We start from the raw sequence: 22,747 nt of genomic DNA, 5'->3' as shown, positions 1-22,747 counted from the left end.
TTTACATGAGAAACACTGGAGGGCGGCTTTTATAGGTGATTCATTAACGTTTGAAATGAGTCTACTGTTCAGCCTCCGCCTTTACCTCCCAAATAAATATAATAACAACCATAGGAGTCATGAACCTGTTACTCACTACTCTGTGTAATCAAAACAAGGCCCCACTTGAACAAACTCTCCTCCTGAACTATCGGGGCTTCACTCCAATGCCAATTCTTTGCAAACATTTCATTTATTGAAAGTAATCGTGGTCGACGCAACAGTCATGGTAATAGGTGAAAAACCTAAGAAACCAGGATACATCTGTATAAATAAAAGCACTTTTAAGTGAACACAAATTCCCTGCATAACACATGCCTTTTATAGCTTTTAAACACATTTAACTCAATGCTTGTTTTACATTAGCTTTTACATAAGCTTTTTAACTTGATAGCTTTTCCATCCATCCATTTTCTTCCACTTTTCCGTCGTGGGGGCAGATGTTGGAGTTGCCCAAATCACATTGCCCCAGCCTCTTACGGCTCCTCCTGCAGGTGGTGGGTCCACAGAAGGACGGCCTCATGGTTCTAACCGGGCCTGTCTCTCATAAGGGGCTTCTGAACCGCTCTTTGTCTGACCCGTCACCTATAGGACCAGTTTGCCCTGGGAGACCCGACAACAGAGCTCCAGGATCATTCGGGCGCTCAAACCCCTCCACCACGTTAAGGTGGCGGTTCCAGGAGGGGAATAGCTTTTTTCCCATGCACAAGCTCCGTCCATCATGATTGGTGAGGTTAATATTTCCTCAGGTAAATCAGTTCTTGCTGCCTGTCCTTCGGGGTTGTTACTTAAGAGCTTGTAGCTGCACGCCAATATTTTCTGCTTTTTAAGTTTCTGTGCTGTTGTGCACTTGCACCGTGTGCGAGCGAGTTACATGTGGCACACCAGGTGAGAGAGTGCTTCCACCTGGCCTGCTCCTGGGGTGTGGAGAGGAGGGGCTGCAGGCAGCTCAACAAAACAATAAGAAATGTTATTATCTTTAAAAGCCATGAATAAAGATGTATCAGCCTGTAGCTGTAGTTTTCAGTCCGGACTTGAACATCGTCGGAGTTTTTCAGAAAGGCTGTTCCAGGTTTTTGCTGCGTAAAAAAGAAAATCCTCCTTTGGGTTAAAAGTTGGTGGATTCACACTGCGAAAAGTAATCTAGAAATAAGTAAAAATCTTCTTGAAATAAGTCAATTTGTCCTTGAGTTAAATGATTATTATTTTTTTTCCAATAAGCTGAGACGCAGCAGGTTTGTTGATCACGCTGAGGTCAGTGTCGATATTTTTAGCTCGATTTCCACCATAACATCTGAGTTTTAGTGTCAGCCTTGTCTCGCCTTACATTAATAAAACTGAAAAAAAGTATCTTACTTTACTTGAAATAAGCCTGTAGATGTTTTTTTCTTAATTTAAGTCTTTCCCCGTGGACAGATTTTTTGAAACTAGTTGCTGAAATCAAGGTCAGCAACGGGTTTGTGGAGCCTGTATCTGGATTTGTCATTGAAAGATTTATTTACCCATGTCCCCTCTTCCTCCCTCCTCCTCCCTCTTCCTCCTTCCTCCTTCCTCCTCCCTCCTCAGATTCGATAACCCGGCCGCGGTGAGCCCGACGCCGGCGCGGCAGCTCACCTTTAACTACCTGCTGCCCGTGAACGCGTGGCTGCTGCTCTTCCCCTCCGACCTCTGCTGCGACTGGACCATGGGCACCATCCCCCTGATCGAGTCCGTCCTCGACTCTCGGAACCTGGCCACGCTGCTCTTCTACGCCGCCCTGTTCCTCCTGGCCTTCCACAGTCTGCGGCACCGGCACGGCTCGGCCAAAACAGTTATCATGGTGAGGCCACTTCACTTCAGGCTTTCCCTTTTAGACTTTTTATTTCATCTAGGTTAGATTTTAGGTTTTTTTTGTCATATGCAGGTCAGCACACGGTCAACAATGCAATAAAATGTAATAAGCCGAATGCCCATCTCGGGTCGCCTGATGCATTATGGGTAATGGGATTTATTTCGGCTACCAAACAGTATTCATAGTTGGCATAAAGCAACGAAGAAAACTTTGGACCGTTTTAACCGCTAGAAAGTTGATGATTTAAATCGTTTTTGTCGTCGCTGTGGAGCTTGTTACAATGTTGGCATAAAGTCTATTTTTACACCAGGGCTATTTTTACACGACATATGACCTGAGGTGGCAGTAGTGAGTATAAAATGGCTAACTTGCATCTGGCCCCTTTAAGTTTAATAAATCATATATATGAATATACAGTGTTTTTTCCTATGTGCATCAAATAAGTACATCATGACCCCTTCTCTGCAGATATTTACATTAAAGGGACATTTTTATACTCACTGCTGCCACCTCAGGTCTTACGTGTAACTGCAGTTTCTACATTAAGCTCGTGCTCGGTGAATAGGTCTGTAGAAAATACATCATTTAAGCATTTTTAAACTCACCATCAGGAATGCTTAAATAATTATCGTGATATTGATAATCGCAATTATTTTGTCCAAGATAATCATGAGTTATATTCTTATTAGGATCTCTGCTGAAATGAGAGCGGACAGAGCGCGACCCTGCCCCTGACACAGCCTCGGCGTTCAACACGGCTCCATGGAGACTCTGATGTTTTGTTCTCCCTATAGTAATTGCAGCCTCTGTGATGTCCTAATTGCGAGTGCACGGTTACTCTCTCCGCCCCGGTATGTTCCTCGTAGGCTATAGCTGCTCTGGGGTGGAGCAGAGACGACACTAAGACAACATGAACCCATTGAACGCTCTTCCTTAAAAGGCGTCTCCCCTGGGTTTTGGCTCTGCTTCAGTCTTTTCCAAATATTTCTTTACAATCCCAGTCGTTTTAGGTTCGTACGACTGGACTGTTTTCTCACCCGGAGATGAAACGGCTTTTGTGGCAGGCGAGATTTTAATAAAGCGATGTGTTAAGATCATTCAAAATCTCACGCCGTTTCTAAGCGGTTCCTCGTGTCGGAGCCTCTTTCAGTAACACCTGGTCACGTGACTGCCTCAAGCTGCTTCATTCTGTGAGCTGCGTATCTTGTCTTAAAGCGGGTCATCTGTTGAGATTTTAACATTTCTCTGAGTTTTTAAATGGTCAAAATCGGTCCAAGGACGACTGAGAAACATCCTGTTCTTCCATCTGAGAACCTGTTTAAATGCACACGCCATAAAAAGAGATCGAGAACACGCATGTTTCAAAACATGTCAACAATGTTGTCGTTGAAAACTGACTCGAAACAAATATTTTTAGGCATTTGCCTCTTCACATAACGTTAGTGTCTGTCCAGAGAGGAGAGAGAGGAGAGAGAGGAGAGAGGAGGAAGAGGAGAGAGTAGGAGGAGAGAGGAGGACAGAGGAGGAGGACAGAGGAGGAGGACAGAGGAGGAGGACAGAGGAGGAGGACAGAGGAGGAGGACAGAGGAGGAGGACAGAGGAGGAGGACAGAGGAGGAGGAGAGAGGAGGAGGAGAGAGGAGGACGGAGCAGGACAAAGGTGGACAGAGGAGGAAAGAGGAGGAAAGAGGAGGAAGAGGAGGAGAGAGGAGAGAGGAGGAGGACAGAGGAGGTGGACAGAGGAGGAGAGAGGAGAAGAGGAGGAAAGAGGAGGAAGAGGTGGACAGAGGAGGAAGAGGTGGACAGAGGAGGTGGACAGAGGAGGTGGACAGAGGAGGTGGACAGAGGAGGTGGACAGAGGAGGAAAGAGGGGAGGACAGAGGAGGAGAGAGGGGAGGACAGAGGAGGACAGAGGTGGAAGAGGAGGACAGAGGTGGACAGAGGAGGTGGACAGAGGAGGAGGAGAGAGGAGAGGGAGGTGGACAGAGGAGGTGGACAGAGGAGGTGGACAGAGGAGGACAGAGGAGGAAGAGGAGGAGAGAGGAGAGAGAGGAGGAAGAGGTGGACAGAGGAGGTGGACAGAGGAGGAGGAGTGAGGAGGAGAGAGGAGGAGGAGGACAGAGGAGTTAATCAGAAAGGAGAGTGTTTTATAAAACATTAATTATCTCCGAATCTAGAAAAAATCTGTGATTTTGATCAAAACTTGCATCTGTTTAGCTAAATTTCTCAGGAACCGAGGCACGTAGAATTAACTGTTTCCACCAACAGAGAGTCTCGTCTTTCAAACGAGCCATAGCATGTGTCCACAGCTATAACATAGAATACACTGTGGTGCTATAAATATCATAAAAAATTGTTTGGATTGTTGGCTCTACAGCTAAATCCCCCCAAAAAGCGCGGCCTCAATGTGTAAAGAGAAAAACGGCCTAAAAATACATCGACCACCACTTGAAAATCGATGTTTTCTCCTGCAGCGTCTCGCCTTAAATCAACACAAACCTCCATGGGAAAATATAGTTATTATTTGAGCAGATTTAAATAAAACCGTAGTGAAAGGTTAACAACAAATATTATGCTTTGGTTTGCGGCTTGTGGTCTCCGGGTGTTGGCGGATCCACAATGGCTGCAAACTCCTGCTTTATGGGACTCCATGAAGCCCATGTAACTGAACAGACCGAGTGTGTCCGCTCTGAGGTCAGTGAACTCGCAAACGTTCAGCGGATAAACGGAATCATGACCCTCTCGCTTCGCTCTCTGCGTCCTGATGTTGAGCAACAGCTGAGGAAACGCCAGGACAGTTAGACTTTCTCACCGCCCGGGTTGTGCAATCACGGACACAAATAAAAGTGACACAAAGTGGGCCGTGAGACAGAACGCCATCAGAGCTGCGACCGCAAATCACTGAGCGAGCAGCAAATACGACACATGGGCTGCCTCTTTGTGGAAAAGTGTTTTGTTTAGTTCCAGCTACTGTAGTTCTGAAGCCTGAACGGTTTTATTTTGGCCCAAGACAAATGTCCGTCTGTTGTCGATTAAGACGATGTTGTCTTGCCTTAGATTCCACATTTAGACATTTTCAGACCTGTTCCCGGTGTGTGTTGGTCTCCTCAGGGCTGCCCTTTGTCACCGGTTCTGTTCATTAGCTTTATGGACAGAATTTCTAGGCGCAGCCAGGGGCCGGAGGGCGTCTGGTTTGGGAGACTCATCTCTGCTGTTTGCAGATGATGTTGTTCTGTTGGCTTTAGCAAATCAGGACCTTCAGCTGCTCTGGAGCGGTTTGCAGCCGAGTGTGTAGCGGCCGGGATGAGGATCAGCACCTCCAAATCTGAGGCCATGGTTCTCCAACGGAAAAGGTGGTTTCCCCTCTCCAGGTCGGTGGGGAGTCCTTACATCAAGTGGAGGAGTTCAAGTATCTCGGGGTCTTGTTCTCAGTGAGGGGCGGATGGAGCGTGAGATCGACAGACGGATCGGTGCGGCGTCAGCAGTGATGCGGTCGCTGTATCGGTCTGTCGTGGTGAAGAGGGAGCTGAGTCGGGGCAAAGCTCTCGATTTACCGATCGATCTACGTTCCCACCCTCACCTATGGTCATGAGATTTGGGTCATGACCGAAAGGACAAGATCGCGGATACAAGCGGCCGAAATGAGTTTCCTTCGCAGGGTGTCTGGGCGCACCATTCCAGATCGGGTGTGGAGCTCAGTTTCCCGGGAGGAGCTCGGAGTAGAGTCGCTGCTCCTTCACGTCGAAAGGAGCAGCTGAAGTGGCTCGGGCATCTGTTCCAGATACCTCCTGGTCACCTCCCACGGGAGGTGTTCCAGGCTTGTCCTAGTGGGACAAGGCCTTGTGGAAGGCCCAGGACACGGTGGTGGGACTATGTCTCCGAGCTGGCCTGGTGTCGCCTCGGGGTCCCCCCAGAACAGCTGGAGGAGGTGTGTGTGGACCGGGAAGTTTGGGCATCTCTGCTGAGACTGCTGCCCCCGCGACCCGGCCCCGGATAAAACTTAAGAAAATGGATGGATGGACTAGGGATGGGACGATCATGAAATTTGGATTATCTTGGCCAAAATAATTGCGATTAACGATTAAGGCTGGGTACCGTTAAACGATACCCAGCCCTAAACGTTTTCAGGTGCTAATTTTCTGTACTTTTTTCTCTCCAGACGTCAATAAATGATCCACAGTGAGTCTAAAAATGCCTGAACTCATGAGCAGCTTCAGCGCAAATGCAGATGTTTTCTTAAAGCTAAGCAAAGCTATAACTTACTAACACTTTAGTCATTATCAGAGATGGCAGAGCCGTGGTCTGAGCCAGGACTAAACCAGGACTGAATAAGAAACTAGACTCTTAGACAAAGAGAAAAGCAGTGACAACAAGAAGCACATGGGCTTTACCTTTAGCTTTAGCCCCAGAGCCTGAAGTTACTGCTGTTTATATTGAGCCAGAATGAGCTGCAGCAAAACAATCAAAATGCTGAAGCTACTGTTTTCTGCTAATTTATCTGCTGTAATAAGTAACATTGCAATACTATTGTCAAAAATAGGCTTAATGTCGAGCCCAGCGGTCGTTATTTACTCTGAAAAAGCTGAAAGCGGTTCCTTGATGATGTAACCGTGTGCTCTGTCCCAGGCGCTGTCTCTGATGGTGCTGCCCTTCGTCCCGGCCTCGAACCTCTTCTTCCCGGTGGGGTTCGTCGTGGCCGAGCGCGTCCTGTACGTCCCGAGCATGGGCTTCTGCGTCCTGGTGGCTCTCGGCTTCAAAGTCCTCTGTCAGAAAGGGTGAGTGGGAGGAGCGTCTGCATCACAGCACTGGGGTGTGTTTTAATGTGTCGAGTAGTTCTCAGAATTGCAAGACGAATTTACCCACGGGTACAAATAAATTAACCTAACCTAACCTCCAACTAAGCCTTTTTCAACAGTGCCAAGGGAACTGTGCTTTAAACTAGAACTACAAGAACAAGAGACCTGATACTTTTGATGACGTCATGCATATCAATGAGGTAGCAGTGCTCCACAGTCAAAACAGGCCAACAACGATTAAGAACAGTAGAGGGCAGCACTAACATTTTAAGCACTCGGACCAAAATATACAAATATATTACTTTTGATGATCATTTTTACAGCTCTAAATAAGATTAATTTGGGATTGATTTATTCCTTTTGTAACAGGAACAGGGCTGGGCGATTTGGCTACAAAATGTCATCCGTTCGTTTTATTTTTACTCAGTTTTGACTATTACAATTTTAGTCGATTGTTGTTGGAAATAAACATAAAGCAGAACTAAGTAACTTGTTTACCTTAATAAATCCTGCCCGTAGTTCCTCTGGGGGTAATACAAGTTTTTATGGGACGATTGGAGGGTCTTTCATCTCCCCCTGGTGTCTCTGGCCAGAAAACCACAATTGCAACTTGACTGCCACCGGGTCGCAGTTACCAATACACACTAATGGAAGAAGAAGCTAACATGCTAACGGGCAAAGCTAACTGTGGGCTAGCGCTAGCTTAAACAGTATTTACAGCCAAGTTTGAGTGAAAGATCTCCATTGTGTAATTGGATGAACAATATCTGTCTATTTACCCTCAGACAATTAATGAGTAAAAAAACACAACTTGCTACGACACCTGCAGTTGCACTTATGACCTCTAGGGGCATGAGTTACTTAGTACTGCTTTAAAAGGGTGTCCTGATCTTTCACAACAAGAATACTGCTCAGAGCTCAGTTCATTTATACTGTACTTAGATTCATTCCACAATCATATTAAATTGTTATTTCTGTTATAAATGTAAAACTTCATAATAAGCCATTTTCAAAAGTGCATGAAAACTGTTGCAGTTTTACTTTTATTCTCTTCATGCCTCGAGCTCTGCAGAGTCAAGTGTACTGTAGTGCTGTCTCCAACTAAAACTCTGTTTTAAACGGAAGAAAACACCCTCGCGTACTCCTATAACACAACACACGGCCTTTGAGAAGCCACAGAGAAAGTCAGAAAGTCACTGGGTTTCGCCTCTGAGCGTCTGAAACGCTGCTAAACTGGACATGGAGCGACAGACACGATTTTACGATTCAGCCATTTTCCACATCGTCTGTTTCCAAAAGCATAAATTTATCGACTTACTTCGATTTATCGCACAACCCTCGACTGTAGTTTCTCGTTTATTTAACCCCTTAACCCCCATCGTCGTCTCCTCCTGCAGAGTCCTGAAGAAGCTCTCGTGGCTGCTGATGGCGCTGCTTCTCTCCACGCACGCCGTCAAAACCTTCTACAGAAACTGGGACTGGGAGTCGGAGTACACACTGTTCACCGCCGCCCTCAAGGTGAGGCAGAGTTTTCACGTCTGAGAAAGAAAATGTAAATCTAATGGGGATAAAGGAACTTGATAGATCGATGTCTCTGTGAAAAAACAAAAAACAAAAGAAGACCTGGCAGCATTTTTCAAACAATGCATTTAACTCTGTCATAGAAACTTGCATTTGATGGATATGTCTTTGATTATTGTAATAATACTGCGATACTACAGCAAGACGCTCATTGTCTGCCTTAGACACAATGTCACGCTGCAGCCTGTAATCAAGAGATAACAGAAGAATGCTCCGTGTTCCAAACTTTGAGGACATAAAATTACTGTAGGAGGAACAATCTGTCAAAATGTTGTTCAGCTGCTTCCCCCTGAATGAATGAACAGTGACGGACTGAGGCTCCTTTGTAAAGAGACTTCAGTTTCACATCACTCCGGGACAAACGTTTAATAACAGTCATTATGTTTATCAGAGCCGATACAATCTCGGGTATCGGCTACAAAGATCCCATACTGAACCGATACCATCTGGCTCTCAAAAAAAAACACGCACTAAATCTAAGTGTATATGGTCATGCTGTCTGTCACTTAGAAGGGCAGAACCTGGAGAATTCAATCACTGAGTCAGTTTCACAACATCATACCGCTGTTCTAAATGGGGATTTTGCTAGGGTTGGTCCGATGTACGATATCATCTTCAATCAGGATGGAGAGCCACCATCGTGAAGCCACGCCCCCTCCTGTCAGAAGCACTGATCTTCTGTGGGCCTTGTAAACCTTCAAACTTTGCAGGGATTGCGCTGTAAATTAAATCACGAATAAAACTAATATGCACGCTGTTTTAAGAAGCCAGAAGACATAATGTGTTAGCCGTAATTATTAACGTAAAGATGCAGCGCTGCTCTATTTCTGACACGCGGTTCGTACGGAAACTAAACAGTTTTAAAATGATGAGAGTGTCTCAACTCAGTGGTTTTCCAGGAGAGGGCAGAGCAGCAGCTCAATAATAATAATAATAATAATGATAATAATGATAATAATGATAATAATAATGAGGAGGATGATTGCTGAGTACTGTGTGAATGAAGCCAAAAACTGCAGATCTGACTGCAGCCTTCGACACAACAGATCATCAGATCCTTCTGTCTCGTTTGGAGAGCTGGGTGGGAATTCGTGGTAGTGCCCTTAAAGCAGTACTAAGTAACGTGTTTACCTTAATAAATCCTTTTTGTTGTCCCTCTGGGGGCAATACAAGTGTTTATGGGATGATTGGAGGGTCTTTCATCTCCCCCTGGTGTCTCTGGCCAGAAAACCATGTTTGCAACTTGACTGCCACCGGTCCGGAGAAAGCAATACACACTAGTGGAATCACGAAGAAGAAGCTAACATGCTAACGGGCAAAGCTAACTGTGGGCTAACGTCACTTTAAACAGTATTTACAGCCAAGTTTGAGTGAAAAAAAATATTTCCATTGTATAATTGGATGCACAGTAACCCTCTCTCCCTTCGCCTTTCCTGTCAGCGTAGACAATTAAAAAGTTAAAAAATTGTAACTTTCTACTACACCTGCAGTTGCGCTTATGGCCTCTAGGGGGAAGAGTTACTTAGTACTGCTTTAAGTGGTTTAGGTCCTACCTAACGCACAGGGGTTTCTGTGTTCAAATTGGGGGTGCAGAGTCCGCCACTGCTCCCATAAAATATGGTGTGCCCCAGGGCTCTATACTTGGCCCTCTTCTGTTCTCACTGTACTTCCTGCCACTTGCATAAGCACAATGTTGCTTTCCATCTCTACGCTAATGACAGCCAGATTTCTGTACCATTGGAACATGACAATGGATATTGTACAAAGCAACTTTTGAAATGTATTGAAGTACAAGAATGGATGTCACTCAATTTTCTTCATTTAAATGACAAAAAGACTGAGGTCTTGCTGCTTGACCCAAAAGACGCCCCCTCCTCCCTTGTGGATTTGGGTCCTTTAGGTGAACACTTAAAACCAGCTGTGACAAACCTTGGTGTGAAGCTGGACGGTGCTCTGAAGCTCGACGTCCAGATCAGCTCTGTTGTAAAGTCCAGCTTCTATCAGCTCAGGCAACTGTCCAAGGCAAAACCGTTTGTTCCCCGGCATTTATTTGAAATTTTAATCCATGCCTTTATCACAAATCGTTTAGATTACTGTAATGCACTTTATGCTGGGCTCAGTCAGTCGTCCCTCGCCCGACTACAGCTTGTACAAACTGCTGCTGCTCGGCTTTTAACAGGCACCAAAAAGCGAGAGCACATCACACCCATTTTGAGGTCTTTGCACTGGCTCCCCGTTTCATATCGTGTTGAGTTTCGGATTTTTATTTGTATTTAAATGTCTTCATGGTCTTGCTCCTCAGTATCTGTCTGACCTGCTGCAGCCTGACACCCCTGCACGCTCTCTGAGGTCAGCAGATCCGTCCTTGTTGGTTGTTCCCAAAACAAAAAGGAAAACCAGAGGCGACCTGCCCCAGCACTTTAGACAGACTTTTTAAATCATCCTTTAAAACGCACCTTTTTTCCTTGGCTTTTAACACAGCCTGAGTAGTTTGACTTTTGAATGTCTTGTATTTTGTATTTCTGTTCATTTGTTTTTTAATGATGTAATTTTTACTGCTGTGTTGAGCACTTTGGTCGACGTTCTTGTTTTGAAAGTGCTCTATAAATAAAGCTGGATTGGATTGATAAGGAAATATCATAACAGCATGATATAGGACCTTTAATGCACGAGTGGGAATGAGTTGTGCATATTAATGTCCCCTAACCGGTCATATACTGTACAGTATTTAGAAAAGTCCAGTTCTTCTTTTTCCATTAGTTTATTAATACATAGCTTATAATTGATAACATTTTGTTTGCAAGAAAAAATAGGACAGAACTTTTTCACTCACAGCAACAACTTCGAAGAAAGTCTCTTGGTATCTATTAATATCAGATATCGGCAGAGACTCAAATCCCCGGTATCGGTATTGGTATTGGAAGATAAAAAGCTTGATCGGTGAATCTCTAATTCTGATCTTTTTGTTTATCGCAGGTGAACAAAAACAACGCCAAACTGTGGAACAACGTCGGACACGCTCTGGAAAACCAGAACAACTACATGATGGCGCTTCGGTACTTCCTCCAGGCCACGCGGGTCCAGCCAGGTACTGATCCTCTGCTCCTCCTCTGGGGTTCCTGGGTCGTTCAGGACCTCGTCTCACTGCCCTGTGCTCCTCCAAACTGCACCAAAGCTTTTCACAAACAAACCGGCACAAACACGGCATGGAGGTTATAAAAGTTAATACGCAGCAGGAGAATGGCGTGACTTTGAAACGCTGAGCCCCACATGCTCCGGGTCTGACGCTGTAACTGGGACACGATTGTTGGGTTTAGACGCTCTGTCCGTGGATGTTTAGCTTTGTCGCTCTTCTTTCCGGTGGATAGTCGAGCAACAATCACAGGGATTCCCAGAGATTTCGAAGTATAAAGATGATCAATGGTCTCTGGCCTTTTAGATTTCAATGCAGTTTCAGTCATGATCTGTTCTGCGTCAGTGACCTCCTCCACTCCCTCTTTGTATTTATTTATTCCTTATTTATTTCAGGTAAATAAACAGAGAACAAAGTCTTATTTACAAAAGTATGCACTGATCTTGGAGTATTGCGGAAATAAACTTCCCCCGTCCCAGTTCCGTCAGTGCCAGTGCAGCCTCCAGTAAATACAGCTCAGAGTCTGAACTGTGTGGAGCATGTTCTCCCCGTGTCTGCGTAGGCCTCCTCCGGTTTCCCCTACCTCTAAAAAACCTGTACAATAGGTGAATCCCCCAGTCAGGCTCCACATCTGGAGATGGGTCCCAGGTCCTGCGCTCAAATGCAGAGGACAAATTTCATTGTACAGTTGTTGTATAATAGCAAGTAAAGAACCTTAGCTCAACCATCTGCGCCACTGTTGCCCCTGCCACTTTAAGTTTCCTCCATCTACACGTCCTCAAGCGGCAACACTTAAAGAGATTTTTCAGGATTTTTGACATAGGGCCTCATTTCCTAGTTATCCAGAGTGTTGCTGATTTCTGGAGATATACATTTTTTTTCTTCTATTTGAAGAGTTTCGTGGCGCTAGGCTAGTGCTAGGCTTGTGCATTTCTATGGTATCAGCTAGCCTGCATTAAAAACAGACTAACCATTTAAATGTCTGTGTCGATAGAATAATTTTTGGAATATAACTGACCTTGCATCACATGAATGATCGCATTTTGAGGGTCTATTGTCTAGCAGATCACTCCGCCGCTGTGTAGCTTATACATACACGAAGCTGATGCTGCTCAAATATACGTTTTTTTTCAATACAAAATGGTTAAAATGATTTTATGTGCCAGTTGCACAGTGATGTGTTGATCCCCAGGTGGAGCAGCTTGTGTATTAGCTGCTGTGGGATTCTAGTGTTGAATGCTGAGCTAAAGTCTAAAAACAGCATTCTAAATATCTATTGGCACATTTCAAACTTTTCATTGGAAATTTCACAAAATCCTAGAAAACTAGCCCGAAACTTCATGAAATGTATACAAATGCTTTTTAATTAGATGGACAGTGATTTCCCTGACAAATGTGTGAGTTTACTGTATACTAAAGGAGGACAAAACACAACATCAGGTATAGTGCCTTTAAGCGATTAATCGTGAAGATGATCTGCAGATTAAAGTAGCAACACCAGGGGCAGCTGTATTTGTCGGACTAGAAGCAGGTCCGTGGTTTAGTGGTAGTTTACGCGCTTAACTTAAAATAATATGGCAATCATCTCGATTTGCAAAACAAAAAGGCCCTTCTGGAGGTGAAGTGGATTTGAAACACCGACAGGAACTCGCAGTCATAAGTCTGCGGCGCATCGAATGGATTCAGGACAGTGGAGCAGTTGTTTGTCATGTGCACATGGAGGCCATGTTCATGCGGCAAAGGTCGATAAAAGCAACAACCACGGGGGTCTGTGGGCGAGGAAGGAGAGGGACACACTCACAATCACTGAGTTTGGAACAGACATTCTCAACAGATGTTTTCAGTCACAGCCCAGTGAACAGAGTGAAGTGAGGGAGACAGTCGTGTTTCATAAAACACGCGATATCTCAGTTTCTAGAGAAATCAAAACTAGCCTCTGTTTAGCTTAGAATCTCTCAAGAACCGAGGCATATAGAATAAAACTGTTTTCACCCACGGAGTGCTTAGAGTCTCACATTTCATACAACCATAGCATGTGAAAAATGGTCTGGATTTTTGACACTTTACAGCTAAATCCCCAAAACACGGACACAAGTTTAACATGCTTCAACTTAGGGCTGGGCAATTAATCGAATTTTAATCTAATCTTGATTTTAACAAAGGTCGATCAAGATAATCGCGTGGTGCGTAATCGAGGAGAATTGGTCAGTCCTGTCGCAAAAAAATAATGACGGCACAGCTGCAGCGCCTGTCAGGTCAATCCCAGGGAAACACTCGGCCCAAACAAACAGGAAGCACAGGATGACACATGCGGCACAAAGAGGACCTGGTGATTTTACTGTAAAATCAGCTACAAAGTTGAGCTAACTCGTCTAATAAATGCGCGGTTTACTCATTTCTTTATGTAAATAATAAGTTGTTACTCCGTGAAGTCGTGGCCTTTTGAGGCTCCGCCCACAAACATGCACAGATGTGTTTGTGTAGGCAGGTGATGGGATGTTGTACTGGAGAAGAAGTGTGGAGGTTGTTTTTGCTGTTGAGTTCGCTGGAGATTTCAGTTCGGCCGCAGCATCTGTTTACTTGCTAGTCCAGGAAAGACCACATTTATTGTTTTGTTTTTTCTTTAAAACAAGAAAATCGAATTGAAAATCGAGATCGATCAATATGGGGAAAATAATCGCCCCGCCCTACTCCATCTGAAGCATGAGCAAGGGCGATGGTTTCTCTGTCTCTGCGGCTTCTCTCATCCCTCCAACTAAGTTTACGCCGGTATTTTTGTCTGTCACAGCCCAGAGTTGGGGTGAGCAATTCTGCATATCCAAATCTCAAAGCGTATTGACAGGAGAGCTTAAAGCAGTACTAAGTAACTTGTTTACCTTAATAAATCCTTTCCGTAGTCCCTGCGGGGGTAATACAAGGGTTTATGGGATGATTGGAGGGTCTTTCATCTCCCCCTGGTGTCTCTGGCCAGAAAACCATGTTTGCTACCTGACTGCCACCGGACCGGAGCCACCAATACACACTAATAGAATCACGAAGAAGAAGCTAGCATGCTAACTGCAGGCTAGCGCCACTTAAACAGTATTTACAGCCAAGTTTGAGTGAAAAAAAAAGATCTCCATTGTGTAGTTGGATGTACAATATCCCTCTCTCTCTTCGCCTTTTCTGTCAGCGTAGTATTTACTCTCCAAGACCATTATAAGTTAAAAAATCACAACTTGCTACGACACCTGCAGTTGCGCTTATGGCCTCTAGGGGCAAGAGTTACTTAGTACTGCTTTAAAGCCTATACCCCAGTTTGATACCTCATGTGAAAGCCGAGAAGATTTGTGTGAGTGAAACACAATCACATTAGCCGCTCCTAACCCAAGGCTCCAAAGTAATGTTTCTAGGTCTTAATTTTGCACTCCTTATGCAGGATTTATCCATTTATCCATTTAAAAAGCTGCTGTAACAAACAGTGAACAGGCCTTGGCTTTCGACCTAGTTAAACCAACATAGGTTTCATTGAAATCCATATCAGCAATATCAACGAGAACTCTCTCACCTCGAGCTGGAAGCCAGTTTTCGCCACCCAAGCGTGCTTCCTCCCAGATTAAAGACCCAAACACATTAGCAGCTGGAGCGCGGATTTCCGGAAGCCTAATGCTAATCGGCGAGTTCAGCCCCGTCGTAGCCTTCAGAGCTGTTTGCTTTCTTTGTCTCCAACGTATCTTATTGCATATTCTACGCATTATATTGCGAGATCGAGAAAACAAAAGAGCCTTTGAAGGTGCGAGTGTCGGAAAAGGCATAAATATGGAAAACAGCGCGGCTTTAAGCGGGTCTGATTACGCAAACGCAGAGCAGGCCGGGTCATTCGCAGAGAAGTTAACGAAGGTAATTAGGCGGAAAAATAAACAGTTTCTTTGTAGCCAGTCATTGGCTCACATAAGACTAAGGCTGATCCAACACCACAATCCCACGCTTTTCAGAACATGAGGGTTTACCACACAGGACGTCGTGGGGACGAGAAGACATTTAGGTAAAGGACATCCACACCCGCCTCAGCTCAAGTAGTTGTAACGGTATTTTCTCTTTGGGATACCCTGGGGTCTTATTTCCTCATTTATTTGGGCAATATTATTTACAATGTCTGCCGGAAAGTGCTTGAAGTTCACGTATAGGGACAGGAAATGAATAAAACATCAAACTCTGAACCTGAACACAGGAGGAAAAGGGAGGAGCAACCGTGGAGACAGACTGACCCCCACCCAGAGGCTCCGAGGCTACACAATGACAATGCTCATCCTCTACCAGAGACTGTATATATAAATGGACAGCTTCACTCCTCCCTGTTTACCATAATGACCACGCTCGTGGGGGAATTCATGGCGGATTTACAGACTCCCCCTCCCCAGCTCTGACGAAGCATGTTCCTAAAAAGGACTTAAGGGCGGGATCTTTACTGTAGACTCCGCCCTTGCAGGACCTCTACTGAAGACTGACAGCACTGCGGACGTTTTAGCCTCTTTTATCCTTTGCTGCTGCTTGTGTAGTTTTGTCCAGAACTCCTTACAGGTGTTGGTGCACGTGATATTTTATGCAGGTTGGCAGGGAACCGCCACCTTAACGTGGTGGAGGGGTTTGAGCACCTGAATGATCCTGGAGCTCTGTTGTCGGTTGTCGCTTGGTGCCCCTGGTAGGGTCTCCCAGGGCAAACAGGTCCGAGGTGCCGGTTCAGAAGCCCCTTATGAGAGACCAACAGGCCCAGTTTGCATCGTGAGGCCGTCCTCCCGTGGACCCACCACCTGCAGGAGGAGCCATAGGGGCTGGTGCAATGTGATTTACCGGCAACGGAAAAGTGGAAGAAAATGGATGGATGGATGGAAATTGATGGAAATGGATAGAGATGGGTGGATGGGTGGATGGAGGGATGGAGGGATGGAGGGATGGATGGAGGGAGGTTGGCAGGGGAAGTGAGGCTCGTCAAGCTTTTAGTTTGTGTACGGATCCAACAGGACAGCAGCAGACGAGAAGCCATCTTTTGATCAAGCTTTTCGCTTTATTTCGGTTTGGTCATTTTTCCCATAATTGAGGAGCTCTAATTTACATGATTCGTTAAAAATGAGCCTGTGTTTAGAAAAGTGAGATCAATGAATCCAGCTTCAGTGCGTTTTGAGTTGAATGGTTCGTTCTTTCCCATTTCAGCCTGAGCGATCAGTGATCCCTTTTTGATATCGGCGCTAATGTCCTTTCGCTCCGCTGCTGCTCATGATTGGACAAGCACAACGCGTTCCCTTCTAGAGCCGGGACTTCTCTGAAAAAGAGATTTGTAATGTTGGTGGGACTTTCCTGGCTAAATAATGATCAGATGATTTAAGAAATAAAAAAATTCCACAAAACACAACTCCAGCTAAATAAGTGCAGCATATGAGTGTTTTAAGCTTTTCCGTAACGTCTCCTTCTCTCCTGCAGACGACATTGGGGCGCACATGAATGTGGGTCGGACCTACAAGAACCTGAACCGGTCGCGAGAGGCAGAGGAGGCCTACCTGGTGGCCAAGGCACTCATGCCACAGGTGAGACACGCCAAGTGCCAGGAGAGGGACAAACATTAAAAAGTCATTATAAAGCATTACATTTTATTCAAACTGGTTTCTCTGAAAATATCATTTTTCCTTAGAGATAGAACCAACTCAATGACAATGCTTTTTTTTTTTACTTTTTACTTAAAACTAATTCTGCTGCTGTTCTGGCTGCAATGTTTTTGCTCAAAAGTTCCCCATTGTGTCCAGTTTCGGATATCAACATTTGGCTTTAATTCTGAAAGCTCGAACATGTTGAAATTGCAGATTTTCATTTTTATACATATTTATGCAGTGTCATAGCTACATTTCTGACGTTTATAACAAACCAAACCGTTTGAAAATTGGTGGAACATTGAGCAAGTTATGGTTATTGGTTAAAAGTGCATGCACCATAAAACACAATGTTAGCAGTGAGCGAGCTCCCTGTGGCAAGATGGCCGCCGTGTGCACACGCGCCCTCCATTGGCGAGCAGCGTGTACGAGACATCTCGCCTTTACTATAGGATATCTATGGTGTTAGCCGCTAATGCTAAACTCTGACTGTGTTAGCCACAAATGCTGAACTCTGACTGTTTTAGCCGCTAATGCTAAACTCTGTGTTTAACATTGGCTCACTGTTGCTGCGTCTGCTGCTTCAAACATTTGCACTCCCTGCAGGTGTTTGTGTTTACATGGTCGGGGCAGGTGAGGGGCAGGTGAGGTGAGGTGAGGGGCAGGTCAGGGGCAGGTGAGGGGCAGGTAAGGGGCAGGGCAGGGGCAGGTGAGGTGAGGGGCAGGTAAGGGGCAGGGCAGGGGCAGGTGAGGTGAGGGGCAGGTGAAGGGCAGGTGAGGTGAGGGGCAGGTGAGGTGAAGGGCAGGTGAGGGGCAGGTGATGTGAGGGGCAGGGCAGGGGCAGGTGAGGTGAGGGGCAGGTAAGGGGCAGGGCAGGGGCAGGTGAGGTGAGGGGCAGGTGAGGTGAGGGGCAGGTGAGGGGCAGGTCAGGGGCAGGTCAGGGGCAGGGAAGGTGAGGTCAGGGGCAGGTCAGGGGCAGGTCAGGGGCAGGTGAGGGGGGTGTTGGGGTGAGCCGGAGGAGGTGTACCTCTTCTGCTGCTGCAGGACAAGGTTAGCTCGCTGTTTGGAAGGTGGAGCATCCAGTGATGCAATGTGGGAATGCAACCTTTCTGAGCTGACAAATGTAGCTGAAGGCAGCTTGAAAATGGCATTAAAAAGATCTATAAAAGCTGCTAACCCTGTAGGTCAAACCTCTACCTTCACTTGGAAGAAAAATTTGTATTTTTGAAAGCACTCAGTCCTATTGCGCAGAGAATGCAACATCTCGAGGTTTAGGGTAATGACTTGAAATTGAAATAATAAAAACCTTCAACCAGGTGGTGTACACTATGCAGCAGTGGTGTTATCATTAAACAATGAGTGCTTTACAAATATGTCCTCCTCTTACTGAATAGTGCCGCAGTATTTAGTCGACTGTATCGTGCACTGATTCTGTTTCCACTCTCTGCATGTTCTCACTTGTGCGGCGGCTCGGAGAAAGTAGTGAGAGTGACAGTTTAATATTTATGGTTCAATATTAGTCAGATCAGTTTTATTTGACATGGATTTTACATGAACGGCTTTGATTATTGCCTTTTTGCCTGAGAGAAGAAGCTGTCAATCATTTAACAGCTCTGAAGGTGCTAAATTTGAGCAACCTTTTTACATTTAAGTGGTTTGTTCATGAAAAATACAACACGTCTAATCTGCAACTACAGGAAACGTCTGGATGAAGTTATTGCTGCCAAAGGAGGGTCAACCGGCTATTGAATCTAAGGGTGTACTCACTTATTCCTCCCTGTCCTGTTAATGTTTACATGTCTATCTTCATTATAACCACCTTCAGTCGTCAAAAGTCATGAGTCACGTTTTTCTTCTTTCTGTTTCCGCTGAAGGTGATTCCCGGTAAGAAGTACGCCACCAGAGTCGCTCCGAACCACCTGAACGTTTATATAAATCTGGCGAATTTGATCCGAGCGAACGAGTCGAGGCTGGAGGAAGCGGACCAGCTGTACAGACAAGCCATCAGCATGAGGCCCGACTTCAAACAGGCGTACATCAGCAGGTAGGCGGCCGCACGCATTTTCATTCACAATCGGGCAAACAATTCCTCGCATTCCTCTTGTGGACGTCTTCTGCTCATTAAAAGCAGTCAGCAGCTCTTGTTAAAGCAGCCAACAGCTAAATTAATATTGTCTTTAAATACAAAGTAATGGTGATGTTGAGAAGGGTCACGGTGGGGTGGGAGAGGGCCCAATGGAGTGTATTTATTTTTCATTTGTATTAAATTTTCATTCAATCCATCCATCCATTTTCCGCTTTATCCGGGGCCGGGTCACGGGGGCAGCAGTCTCAGCAGAGATGCCCAGACTTCCCGATCCACACACACCTCCTCCAGCTGTTCTGACCCCGAGGCCACACCAGGCCAGCTCGGAGACATAGTCCCACCAGCGTGTCCTGGGTCTTTCATGAGGCCTTGTCCCACTAGGACATGCCTGGAACAACTCCAGAGGGAGGCGACCAGGAGGCATCTGGAACAGATGCCCGAGCCACCTCAGCTGCTCCTTTCAACGTGAAGGAGCAGCGACTCTACTCCGAGCTCCTTCCAAGTAACTGAGCTCCTCACCCGATCTCGAAGGGAGCCCCCAGCCAGATAATCCATTATCATAAGTCCCTGGGCATAAAGCTATTTAAGAATCGCCACATATTAGCAGCATTAGCCTTTCGACTCGTAAAGACTGCAGACCCAGCGCTGCAGCACTAACAACATTAGCTCTGGTTAAATCCATTCAGACTCTGATTTAGAGTGTAGTCTGTAATCAAGTACGTGGAATATTGTTTTTCCACTGAAGAATTCTCCAGTTTGTTGTTCTTTGCTCGCCTCAGCTCAGAAAGCGTCCTGTAGGTGCGCAGGCCACACGTCAAGTGGTGTCGGTTTCTGGCATTGGGACCACATTATTGAGTACAAGCGTGATACTGGTGTCAGTATCGGTGCATCCCTAAATGTTAAATGGTCTGAACCAGTGTGCGAAATACGCGGTGGTGCGGGAGGTCCGACCCCCCTGATTAACACATCAGACTCCTGGGGCCCGTGGTTGGCTAAAGCAAAGGTGCAAACACAAGCACACTCTGCACTGTTAGTGATGGGACGGTCGCGAACGAGTCGGTACAAAGGGCCGGCGCTTTTTTTTTCTAAGGTTGCATGTTGCATATTTATCAAGCTCCACATGCACAGCTCTCTGCTACATTTGAGAAAAATAGAGAAAGGCAAAGACTAAATGAGTAAAAAGAATGGGATCGAGAGGGAGAAAGGAGAACTCTGCAGGCTCAGCCCGTCCACGAGGAATGAACCTGCTGTTTAGACAAAATCAAGATCTTTACAAACGTAAACTAATCCATAAATGTAGTCAGTGCATCCCGAGCTTTCAGCCACTTCTTATTTGAGAAAGATCCGCTTCATGTTTTCGGTTTTATAGTTTTATAAAGTTACGCTGGGTTTGTAATGCAATCACACACCCCCCCCGAATATTGACTGGTATTTCGCACACTTATATAGCGCTTTTCTTCCTTCATTAGGCCCAAAGTGCTTTACAGCCAGGAACCACTCACTCACATTCCAACAGCAACGTATGCAGACACCGGAGGAAAAGTGAAGTGTCTTGCCCATGGACACAGTGACAGTGTGCATCTTCAGAAGCCGGGATTCGAACCCCTGCCTTTCCGATCATGAGACGACCCGCTCTACCACCTGCACCCCTGTCCGCAGGAACCTTTTCCAGTCCTGGGCCCAGCGCTAGTTTCGCGTGTGAACTGTGTCTGAACTTTGATTACAGAATTTTACAGGATTTAAAGCTAATCCTAATCCTAATCTGAATGTACTTTGATCATAAACAGTTTTAAATGGAAAGGGTAGGTGGTAAAATGTGCTGATAGTTCTGTGCGTGTTTGAGCAGTAGTGTCGTTTTTGGCAGCCCTTTTAGTTTTAGTCTTAGTCTTAGTCTTTTGGACGAAAATGCTTTTAGGTTTAGTCACATTTTAGTCATTTCAAAATGAGATAGTTTTAGTCACGTTTTAGTCAGACGTAAATTAAAAAGGTTTTTGTCACGTTTTCGTCTGTTTCATTATAAGAAGTTATAATTAATTTCAATAAGTCTTGGAAATTGGGATAAATAATAGCTTCTATTGGCTTTCTATAGCTTTTGACAAACAGATGACATCACGATAGGCACTGGCAGAAGTGGTCGGCCGACTGTGAACAGGACTTTTCCCAAAAGCGCCCGCTCTCCTCGTCCTCTGATCATCGCTTCGAGATTTTGGAAAAAAAACATTTTTACCAACAGCGCTGTCTGCACATACGTAGCCGACCTCAACGTGCTTTCTGCGTTCATATGCCACGGTATTGAAAACTGTCCTGAGAAACAATAAAGTCCCTGTGACATGGATGTCAGACGCTCCGAGGAGGATGTACCCGAGCAGTGACCGCACGCCACGGGGAGAGAGAGAGAGAAAGAGGCGCCGCTGCTGGGTTACACCTGCCGCATCATGAGCAGCACGGCGCCGCTCCGGGTCACGTTTACCGTGTGTTCTCTCACTCCACGCACAAACTCTGTTTATGAACGATCTAACCAAAAACTTTCTCCCATTTTTTTCTCGTCTCGTCTCATTGACGTAAACTCGTAAACGTCTCGTCATGTTCTAGTCCCCAAAGAGCTCATTTTAGTTCGTCATCGTTACGTTATCGTCATTAAAAAAAAGGGGCGTCAATGAAAATATACCGTTATCGTCTTTGTTGACGAAAACAACACTGTTGGACAGTACCGGGGTCAGTGACAGAACAGGGACTGTCCCCATGAGCGCCTTTTATCAATGCTATCCCATGATGCATCAACTATACACTTTCCTTTTTTTAAATCTCTTCTTTGTTGATTTTTTGTTCTTGTCCCCCAGAGGCGAGCTGCTGCTGAAGATGAACAAGCTGATGGAGGCTCGTGACGCGTACCTGCGGGCCCTGGACTTGGACAAGACCAACGCGGACCTGTGGTACAACCTGGCCATCGTCCACATCGAGATGAAGGAGCCGCGCGAGGCCCTCACCAACTTCAACCACGCGCTGGAGCTGAGTCCCAGGCACAAGCTGGCGCTGTTCAACTCTGCGCTGCTCATGCAGGAGTCCGGTGAGGAGAAGCTGAAAGGCAAACGGCAATCTGAATTAAGCTGACATTGGCTTCAGGCTCCTCATATTTATAGTTTTGCTTATGGATATGAGTTAAGGTCAGATCAGGGGTTTTTAGCCATTAACTGCTCTAAAACCATTTCAGAATTGCACAAAAGTTTCCACAAAAGCACTAAAAGTCATCAAATAAACTGTGCTTTGAATGTCATTGCAAAGCTTTAAATTCGAAAACTCGGAAACAAAAACTCGTCATGTTTTCAGGGCTGTCAACTTTTCACCCAACTTCGGAGTGAGACATCGGCCGGTCCTGAGCTGGGTGGCCGTTTTCTTGGCTATAGTGCCTCGAAATTCAAAGCAAAAAACAAGTATATGCTTTAGGTGACTGAACATATCAGGAGCTGCATAGACAAAATCAATTTGTACCTCAAAGTATGTGTCAGAGGGGAGCACTGCACGAACGCAAATGACCAGTGTGGGAGAGCACTTTAAGGGGGGGTTTGGTGGTCCTCCCCCAAGAAAATTTGTATTATTCAGATGTGATTTCCTGCATTCTGGTGGATTTTAGATCATGAATAATACCTTTAGCTGGTCTATT

The 22,747-nt window shown here is 45.6% G+C and overlaps 1 protein-coding gene across 1 annotated transcript in view; it reads left to right on the top strand.

Moving 5' to 3' along the window:
• Window positions 1-22,747, top strand: part of tmtc3 (transmembrane O-mannosyltransferase targeting cadherins 3) — a 67,646-nt gene that overhangs the window by 27,916 nt on the left and 16,983 nt on the right. Inside the window, exons 7-13 of the mRNA XM_079560405.1 lie at window positions 1,606-1,858; window positions 6,496-6,644; window positions 8,063-8,183; window positions 11,223-11,334; window positions 16,837-16,940; window positions 18,875-19,044; window positions 21,927-22,153. Coding sequence (XP_079416531.1) covers window positions 1,606-1,858; window positions 6,496-6,644; window positions 8,063-8,183; window positions 11,223-11,334; window positions 16,837-16,940; window positions 18,875-19,044; window positions 21,927-22,153 — 1,136 coding nt within the window. The remainder of the gene's footprint in view (window positions 1-1,605; window positions 1,859-6,495; window positions 6,645-8,062; window positions 8,184-11,222; window positions 11,335-16,836; window positions 16,941-18,874; window positions 19,045-21,926; window positions 22,154-22,747) is intronic.

The sequence above is a fragment of the Gobius niger genome (genome assembly GCF_951799975.1).
Source record: "Gobius niger genome assembly, chromosome: 7".
Lineage (NCBI taxonomy): Eukaryota > Metazoa > Chordata > Actinopteri > Gobiiformes > Gobiidae > Gobius > Gobius niger.
This window is presented reverse-complemented; position numbering and strand designations above follow the sequence as displayed.